This window comes from Cygnus atratus, chromosome 1, assembly GCF_013377495.2.
Source record: "Cygnus atratus isolate AKBS03 ecotype Queensland, Australia chromosome 1, CAtr_DNAZoo_HiC_assembly, whole genome shotgun sequence".
NCBI classification, from domain to species: Eukaryota; Metazoa; Chordata; class Aves; order Anseriformes; family Anatidae; genus Cygnus; species Cygnus atratus.
Window position 1 is genome coordinate 139426998 of NC_066362.1, and position 10759 is coordinate 139437756.

Genomic DNA, 10759 nt, shown 5'->3' on the forward strand with positions numbered 1-10759 from the left:
TATCTCAAGTAAAGAGTTCTTCTCCACCCTTTTTGTAAGACCCCTTTAAGTATTGAAAGGCTGCGATTGAGGTCACCCCAGAGCCTTCTCTTCTGTAGGCTGAACAGCCCCAGCTCTCTCAGCCTATCTTCATAGGAGAGGTGTTCCAGCCCCTCGATCATCTTTGTGGTCCTCCTCTGGACCAGTTCTAACAGCCCCACATCCTTCATGTGCTGGGGGCCCCACACCTGGATGCAGGACTCCAAGTGGGCCTTCACAAGGGCAGAGCAGAGGGGGACAATCACCTCCCTTGACCTGCTGGCCACTCCTCTGTTGATGCTGCCCAGGACGCAGTTGGCCTTCTGGGCTGCAAGCATGCACTGCCAGCTCATGTTGAGCTTTTCATCCAACAGAACCCCCAAGTCCTTTTCCACAGGGCTGCTCTCAATGAGTTCTCCCAGTTTGTATTCATGTCCGGGATTGCCCCAGCCCAGGTGCAGCACCCTGCATTTAGATTTGTTGAACCTCATGAGGTTCACATGAGCCCACTTCTCAAGCCTGTCCAGGTCCCTTTGGATGGCATCCCTTCCTTCTATCATATCAAGTGCAGCACTCAGCTTGGTGTCCTCTGCAAATTTGCAGAGGGTGCACTCAATCACACTGTCTATGTCATTGATAAAGATATTAAACAGGATTAGTCCAAGGACAGACCCCTGAGGTACACCACTTGTCACCAGCCTCCACTTGGACATAGATCCATTGATCACCACTCTCTGTGTGTGACCTTCAACCTAATTCCTTATCCACTGAATAGTCCACCCATCAAATCCATATCTCTCCAATCTGGAGACCAGGATGTCATGTGGATGCCATGATTACATCAAAAGAGAGAGAATCTGCTGCTGCTTATTCCTCTCAGTCCTGCTCTGTTCAGTTTTCACTCAACGATCAGGAGTTTGCTTCCACCCAGGGTTTGGATTATGTCAATGTCCACTACACTGAAGAGCCATGTTGAACCTGCACACTGAAAGTACCTATACATGGAAAGCTGAGTAACATACAGTCATTTTGATAAAAAACTAACAAGCTAAACCCCCAAAACCCAGCACAGGTAGAATTCTTTAAATCTCTAATTGGACGTAGGGTACTTCTTTTTCGTATTCAAGTCATTCCTGTACCCCTTCTCTACAGCTTTGCCAATGTATAAAAATGTGAAACCTAGACATGGAGAGAGTATTTAAGTGTCTGTCTTACCAACACATACAACCACTGTGATGCCTACTGTGTTGTCCTACTCTTTGTCACTTCATCTCTCTACACCTCTAGGAACTGTTTTGTAATGAAATTATACTGACTGGTATAGTTACGTACCTAGATTTTGTTATCTATTAACTGAATCCTTTGTTCCTCTAGAATCAATGTTAAGCTAACTTATCTCCTGAACTGGATATCTCAACTATTCTGAACACAATCATAATATTATTACTTCTCCAGTAAATATGAATTTTCCTGGTAATCTAAGATAACCTTCTAGTAAACACTAGTGAATCAGAGAGCTTCTCAATCACTTCTTTAAGGGGTTGTGTGACGAAATTAGTAGACTTCATTATCCTCTCCCTGCAGATTCCCAATGATTTTTAGAGTACACCATCATCCCTTTGTTATACATGAACATGATCATTCAAATTACAGATTTAGAAGAGAAACAGATCAAATATTTCAACTTCTACGCACCAACATTAACAATCTTACTACGCCCCCTCTAGCAACAGACTGTACAATTGCTAGATTTCTTTTTTTCCTTATATATATGATTGGCCATACCTCACCCACAATAAAATATTTTAGACGTCACATTGTCAACTTTTTACACTTTATACCTCACTGTCTGAATTAGCAAACATCTATTTCCTCTTTTTAATTATATGCTGTTCTTTTGTTTAATAGGCTTCACTTCCTTTCTGCATCAGAATGGGTTTTTGCCCAAAACTGTTTTCCTTTTTGATGACAGAACACTGTAATTCGGCTCATTAGCTGAAGTCTGAAGCATTCTCTTTTTCATTCCTATTTTTCTGCTTAGAATATTTCCCACCCATTCAGTTTTGATTATTTGATTTTCACATTATTCTTTGAAGTAAACAGATGCTAACTTCACTGATGCCAGTCTTGTTTATTTAGTCTCTAGTTTTCTAAATCAATATACAGAAAGAACCCAGTTAAAGTAGTGTGAATTTTCACTGTGATACATAGTTACAGCACAAGCCGAAAAGGTGCTTATTATAATTTAAATACCAGCCACTGAGGTGCTCTTTACTGGATGAGAGATCTAACATGTTGCCAAAGGCAATGACATGCTGCCCTCCCAAGGCACTGGCACTCAACGCTGATCAAGAATAGACTACTGCTGTTCAAATGGAATGCAAGTCCTTTCCTTTAAAAATAATCAACACTGCAAGAAGGTGGTCCAGAATTTAGTATCACTACATATCACACAAATATTTTTGAAGCTAAGGTACAGGCATGAAATATCTGAAAACAAAACAAGTTGTTTATAGAAATAGTGATAAAAAGAAATGTCACACATTTATGAGCAGTCTTTCAGAGATAAGTTAGAAAACAAAACAGTGATAGCTTACTTGTCTCTTTCCTCTTGAGATAGCGCTCTCCAGATAACTAGATTTAGGCGCCTATTAAAGAAAGCAAAGCAGTTTTGAGGGAATGGAGTTCCTTTTGTATCTGATGACCTCCAAACAGCAAATAAACACAGTTTCTTAGATATCTGCACTGATTTGTATTCCAAGAGCACTGTATTGTTAAACTGTGTACTTATCATTCAGCTATGAAATTATCAACTGCAAGAGAAGATGGGAAAACAGCATCTTCCATCAAGTAGCAACATGACTATTTCAGGGTCATCGAAGGATTAGTGGCAATCACTGCTGTTTCCTGACAAGATTTTGTATGGATGGTTCTGTTCAGCACCAGCATGATAAATCAAATAACAGAAGTGATTAAATGCTAGTTAAGTTCCTCCAATTAAACAGTTTCAGAAAACTGTAGCCTAATCACACATGGACAGCAATGATAATTATTTTTTTCTGCTAAGATAACCCCTCCATTGTGCCATTATGGTTTCTGATTAATTAAACTATGGCTACAGAAAAACTACTGACAGGAAAACAGAAAGGATACTCCCAAAGCAATATAGCGCTGAAATCTTTTAAAAGCACCACTAAACCTTCTGCTTTTGCTTTTAGACATAAATCATAAACTCATATTAGGTCATGTAGCTCACAGTTTTCTCTATTAGCTTCTAAAACAATTAAGCCATCACTCAATTACTTCATTTCACACTACAGAAATAAACCTCTACCAATGATCCCAATTGCTGTAATTATAGAAAAATGCACTCCCTTTGGAAATGCAAGAACAGATTCATTGTTAGTAAAAATTCAGATCGCAACCATTAGACTTTTAAAACCATGCTAGTTTTACTGTTGAGTATTAAAAAGGCCATTAACACCAGATTTTCAATATCAATTTCTTGCTGATTAATTTTATCTACTAGAAACCAAAACCAAGCACTTTTAGAATGTAAATTACTTAGTTCATTCACAATTTGCAGTCTCAGCATGCTCCACTGACTATTTCATACTTCTAAATGTGCACACTCATAACCAACTCATTCGTAAATGCCTCTGGCTATACAAGATCGTACACAGTTTGAAGCTCTCAGCCTTTTTCGCCTTCATTATTCTCTTTGTCAGAGTAAGAAATTTCTGCCCTCACCACTTTTTCACCTCTTAATTTGATGCTAAGGTCAAACTATATATGGGGAAGATATTGTCATGCTTGCTTCCACTCTTGAAACTGAATGCTCTGACATATTGTCTCATCTACAGATGTCAGAATAAATTTCTGACTAGTCACTATTCACAAAGCTGAATTGCAGCCTTTGCAAAATCAATTACTGGAAAAGTAGTGTTGCATTTATAGCAAAACAAATTTGACTGGCTTGTTGTTTCACATGTAGAGTACAAGCAATGAGAAGTCCTTTTTACATTGTTAATTATCTTCTGTTGTAAATATACCTGATTCATTACCCATTCATATGGTGGTAAAGATAACTGTATTATCAGTCACCAAAGTGTTAAGGAGACGTGGGACAGCACTGTGAAAATGCTTCTCTGGAAAAGACCATCGAAGTTTAACCAGAAAATATCTTTTCTTTCCCTCAAAATTGAAGTCAGTAAATATTAAATATTCAATAGTACAGCACAGCAATGAAAACCTTGAAAATTCTTCAGAAGTCTGTCAAAAATATACCACTTGCCCATCTTTCTGTCAAAATGAGCGTGAAATCCAGATTTCTCTAAGTTCTTCATCAGCCTGATGATAACAGCATTGTCTCAATAACAAAATAATAACAGATTTTTCTTCACTGAATTCCACTGACATTAGACATAGCAAGCAGCATTTTCAAATCATAATTCTTGATTTTTACCACAAAAGACATATATATTTAGCAATAGGAAATGGGAATGAAAAAGAGAGCTATTACATGCTTACAAAAGAACTGACATTATCATATTGCTGCAGAGAAAAGAAAAACTTAAAGGATCTCAATAGATTTCATCAAATAACAAAGAGTAAACACTTGTCATCAAGTGGGTTTTTTTTGTCATATAAAATAATTACATCTGCAAATGTTATTAAAATACAGCCTGAAAAGATATCTCATTTATTAAAATAGCTCTAGTCAAAGCTCCTATAAAGTTACATAATGATATCAGTAGCCAAATAACTTCATTACATCAAAAAAACTGCACAAAGTCAAATGAAGGTTAACATATAACTTAGAGATCTAATGTCCTTGCCCTTTTTACTTCTGATATGCTCTTAGCAACATTTAATTAATAAGCACAACACATATCTCCTTTTCAAAAAAAAAAAAAATTTTAATGGTCAGTATCTTGAGAGGTGAGCCCATGCAAACTTCATGAAGTTCACCAGGGCCAAGTGCAAGGTCCTGCACCTGGGCCAGGGCAATCCCAAGCACAAATACAGGCTGGGTGGAGAACGCATTGAGACCAGCCCTGTGGAGGACCTGGGGGTACTGGTGGATGAAAACTCAACATAAGCTGGCAATGTGTGTTTGCAGCCCATAAAGCCAACCATATCCTGGGCTGCATCAAAAGAAGCGTGGCCAGCAGGTCCAGGGAGGTGATTCTCCCCTTCTATTCTGCTCTTGTGAGACCCCACCTGGAGCACTGCGTTCAGTTCTGTGTGCCCCCAGCACAAGGACATGGACTTGTTGGAGTGGGTCCATAGGAGGGTCATGAGTATCATCAGAAGGCTGGAGTACCTCTCCTACAAAGAGAGGCTGAGAAAGTTGGGGTTCTTCAGCCTGGAGAAAGGGAGGTTCCAGGGAGACCTTATAGCGGTTTTTCAGTACTTAAATGGGGCCTACAGGAAAGCAGGAGAAGGCCTGTGAGTGTAGTGATAGGACAATTGGATAGCATCCCTGCCTATGGCAGGGTGGTTGGAACTAGATGACCTTTGAGGTCCCTTCCAACCCAAGCCATTCTATGATGCTATGACAAGGAGTAACAGTTTTAAACTAAAAGAGGGTAGAATTAAATTAAATATTAGAAAGAAATTATTTACTATGAACATGGTGAGGCCCTGGAACAGGTTGCCCAGAGAAGCTGTGGATGCCCCATCCCTGGAAGTGTTCAAGGCCGGGATGGATGGGGCTTTGAGCAACCTTGTCTTGGGGAAGGTGTCCCTGCCCATGGCAAAGGATTGCAACAGGATGATCTTTAAGGTGCCTTTCAACCCAAACCATTCCATGATCCTATGATCTTATACATGCCTCAGTTATACTCTTGCAACCACAGTTAGGAGCTAGGCAGCTGGCAGCAGAAAGAAGGCCACTACTTTAAATGCCAGTCTCTGGATTTAGAAGCTTAATTGTAGGTTAAGGTCTTGCCACCACTATATGTTTAGGTGTTCCCTCACCTACAAAAATTGCTTTCAGGTTTACTCCCGGAAGTAAAAAAAAAAAAAGTCATTGACCAAATAAAATATGAATAACTTATTATTTATTATCTCCTTGTCTATATTATTATTATTATTATTATTATTATTGTTATTGTTATGCCTTTTGTGTGAAGAAAATAAACATTTCTCCTATAGGTTAATGGTTGATTAAAGTTTGTCAATGTACGGAATTTCCAGCATCAACCAAAGAATATGTATGCAAGTATCCACTACATAAGAAAAATCTGAAATTAGACTGTAAATATGATACAGTTCTGATGAGTAGACTTGCCTTTCATAGGATTTAATTGCTTTTTCCAGCTTCTCTTTATAGGCATCAAGATTCACTGCCTGAGGATTAATTAGTGTGATCCCCTTCTTGTTGCTGAAATGGGCCAATGGTAAAATCTATGACACAATAAAAAACAAAGATGTTATTTATCATACAACTTTTCCTCTATCAGAATAAAAGAATGGCAATGAGTCTATGTACAAGGATCAGAACAGACAGAAGGAACATGGAAAGGCTGCAGAAACAAAGCTGTGAGCACCTCAGAGAAACGGCCACTGAACAGCAGTTAATGACAGACATCTTGTGAAATGATATAATTGCTTTACACAGAAAGTTGCAAATCAATTATTGTAAGACAAGGCAAATCAAGGTTATTAACTACTAGTTAATTTTAACTGAACCAGTACTCTCAAAAAAACTCACTCTAATAATGAAAGAAGGGACAAAAGCATATTCCAGATTGTACTGCTTTAAAACAACCCTCATCATATAATTACAGCAGACAGATATGGCAGTTACTTATTTAAGTGTATTTAATACTCTTATTCTGGAGGACCATATTTTCTAAGGAATTAGAGGACCAAAGCATGAGAGATTTTTGGCTACCACACTGATCACCAGAGTGAACAAGGTGGATATCGCTCACTGCAACTAGTCTTAATTGACCACAATAAGGATTAGGAACCTGACCAGGGAGGTCATAATCAGAAACCTCCATTCCTTTCAAAGCTCACAACTTGGCATCCTTGTAAGCCAAATTCATTACAAAATAGCAACTCACACACTTAGTAGTACATCTTAAAAAAGCAGAGAAAAGTGTGGAAAAGGATGACAGAAAGGAGGAAAGATGCCTTCCCATCTCTCAGTCCAAAGTCCCACCATCCTTCAGCCTTTTAAATTACTCAGCGGTTCCTATAAGAAAAGCTATTTATTTATCAATGCCATGATGATGATTATAAAGAGAAAAAATACAAGGAAAAAATGGAGAAATCAGAGAATGATACTCTCCTAAGAACTGTTTTTAACACATATGGTTGAATCAGAAGCTTCTCCACGTTCCTGTCTAAGATCAGGATGTAATGACAAAAGGATGGATGAGGTTCAAGTTAAACAAAAATAAAATCACTGTTGAGGGGGATAATGCAAGCAATCAGAAAATAAAGCCATAACAAGACTTCCATATTTGAGAACACTTTTCAGTGATTTTGTATACCTATATGCGTGTTTGAATCATGTCAACCTAGCTAGATTCCAAATTACTGCTGTAGGATCATTTTTTCAGGAGCAATGATGTGACTTTGTATTCCCTATCTGCAGCTGGCTGTCAAGTGGCAAACCTCTCTTTCTGAAGACATCTTCTCTCTGATTTACAAATCTCTGCTAGTTCAGTGCCAGACCACATCAAAGCTCTTCATAGTGGATTAATTTTAAGATCACTTAGAAGCTAAGGTTAATGGGAACATGTCAGTGAAGTACCTTACCAGAGATGGATGAAGCAAATCTCTGCTCACAACCGTGAGCCATGCAATCTGGCTATCTGTCATTTCTAGGTGGAGTTTGAAAGCTGGAAGGCAGGGAACTAAGACCACCCCTCATCCAGCCCTATGCTGCCATGGTTGTTATCTGCTGTGTTACTCCAAACAAGTTTATAAAAGTTCAGTAGGGGGTCACCATGTGGAACCCTTCTCTCATATCCCTTACAAATTCCCAGAGCAAATTCAAGTACAAACAGCATGACATGAAAAATGAATATTTAATACAGTTTGGAAAACACTCTAAATAGATTGTGAAGGACAGACAAGCATAAACACATTATTACAGTACTGCAGAATAAAACCAGAACAGAATGTGTTCTTAGCAAGTAGTAAACTTGAAATATTATGCATACTTTCAGAGCAATGGAAACTGCTCATGAAGTCAACTAAAATTTCACAGATTCAGCTGAAAGAAATGACAAGGAAGGTTTTTAGTGCCAAAATGTTTTGTCATTTTCTAAATTAAATACTTAAACTTTCATATCAAAAGAAATCACTTGTTTCAAAATGGCTTTTATTTCAAAACCAAAATTTCAACATTTTAGAGACAAAGCTAAAGCATAATAACCCTACAAAAACATTTCTTACTTTCAACTGAACAAGTTATCTTGGTCTGGCTGAATCTGAACTTGACTCTCTTGAGTAAAGAATTGAGTCAACAAAACATGACTTGCAAAGCTGTGTGACGATGCCTCATTTTGCAATAGATACACAGATGGTTCCATAGGGAAGGTTTGCTCCAGAACTACCATAATATAATTCAGATAAGCTCCCAGATAGATTTTTTTCTGGATATGAATCTGATGATTTTAATCAGAATTAATTTCTGTGAAATAATTCAGGTGAAACGGAAAGGTCACATAAAATTGGGAAAGGAGGTCAGCCTCTTGTTAGTGAACTGTTGTCATAGAAACCTTTTGCTTGCTTCATCTCCGAGGTGAGAAACCTGCTCACATTTAGTCCATCATCACTGCTGGCAAAGGCTGAAAATAAAACTTATACCATCCCCAGAAAAGCAGTCAAGGATGTCTGCATTCCACACCAAGACAAATTAGATTTCAGAAGAAAGAATGCAAAAATGTCTGTAAGTTTATTATCCTCAGTGAAGTTTTTGAAAAGTACCAGAATAACCAAGATAATTCATGGTCCAGACCAGATCCCTTCCAGAGGTCCCTTCCTAAACCATTTTGTGATTCTGTGATTCTTCATCAATCTGTTAATGTCTCCTGTTTAAGCTCTTAGCTAATCTCAGAACCTATTTTTTGCTTTTCCATATCTCATGAGCTCTACTGGTTCCACCTTGTTGGCAACCCCAAACCTTCTTTTTTCTCCTGTGTACCACTTCAGATCCAGAAAAATCCATACCTCTACACACAGAACAATAATTCTCCACTGTCCAAGAAATTGAGTGATTCTATGCAATTAAGGGGGATTATCAGGTACAAAAGTGGTAAAAATGATCTATTTTTTGTATTTCTATGCTTGAATCTAAAGAAAGCCCATACTTAACTGTTCAGAGTCTGTACAGTAACACTGAACTTAATTCAACCCTGAACGAGGGTAGCATAAGCTCCCATGAACTGCCATTTAAAAAATACCTCTGCTTGTACTACTAGGGTAGTAGTGTAGTACCCTAGTGTAGCTGTCCAGAGTAGTTTTGGATGCCCTATCCCTGGAAATGTTTAGGCCAGGTTAGATGGGGCTTCAAGCAACCTGATATAGGGGAAGGTGTCTCTACCCATGGCAGGCGGGTTAGAATTAGATGGTCTTTAGGGTCCCTTCCAACCTTCCATTCTATTATTCTATTTGCTGAATCACAACTTTGAAATATTTTTAAAGACCATTAGGTTATACAGACTAGTGTTTTTGCAAAAAGCAGTTCAAATGCAGCTCAGGATTATCTTGGAAATGATTCAAAGGAGTATTCATTCAAAAAGGTGGAAGAAAGAGCTCTACTTAGCAGCTGTATTCAGAAGAAGATGGAAAAAGATGTGACTCCTCAGAAATAGGTAATAAGAGATATCTGAAAGCCACATTGTCTTTTTGTTTGGCATTTCACTTAGAGTAGATTGTTTTGTACAGTTTTTTAGTTACTGAATATCCAGTATTTTTGGGGAAAAAATCTATGTCTGAAATATGAAAATGTGTATTTTTGAGTTTCTGATACAAAATCCATCTTTTTAATTGTATACCAAAAAAAAAAAACAACCCTCTTACTTAAAGAAAAAATACTCAAAGAACTTGGTTTTGACTTAGTTTTACTAAAATAGAGGATATGGGTTTGCTTCCACAATCTGCATGTTGTTACAAAACGCATTCCTGAATTCAAAATATAAATGTGAAAATTTTAAAGTATACGTATGTGTATGTTATAAATATTTTATTTGATTGTATATCACAGGCTATTCCAAAACACCTTTCTTACTCATTATTATTTAAATAGATGCTGTTTAGCTTTTTATTTGTGCATTGTTTAAAGAAGCAGCTTTTATTACTTAAAATAAGATGCAACATATTTATAGGACTTCCATAGGATTCATAAGAGGAATTAATTTAGAGAAACTTGTCAAAAAATGAAATTCCTTTAAAGGGAATGCCAATTGCAATTTTAAGACACATGATTCATCATAAATTTTGCACCTCCAGAATCTCACAATCCTTTACACCTATGAATATTAGATTTTAATTACTGAATACCAATCATTTTAAAAAAGTCTTTAGAGTACACTTGTAAAACCTGAGAATGCATCAACCTACAAACTGTGCACCTGCACATTTTTTCAAATGACTTTATGGACTTAAAACACAGTAGTCCAGTGGATTAATATGAATGAGAAGTGACTATGACCCTCAAGAAATTGTTGAGCACCTGATGGCTGCACCCTGCCATCAACTGGTAACTGTGAAAGAA

At 37.5% G+C, this 10759-nt stretch overlaps 1 protein-coding gene across 1 annotated transcript in view; it reads right to left on the reverse strand.

Annotated features, from left to right (window-relative positions):
* VWA3B (von Willebrand factor A domain containing 3B) overlaps window positions 1-10759 on the reverse strand; it is a 70959-nt gene that overhangs the window by 18996 nt on the left and 41204 nt on the right. The window contains 2 exon segments of the mRNA XM_035558092.1: window positions 2616-2666; window positions 6314-6429. Of these exon segments, the coding sequence (XP_035413985.1) occupies window positions 2616-2666; window positions 6314-6429 (167 nt within the window).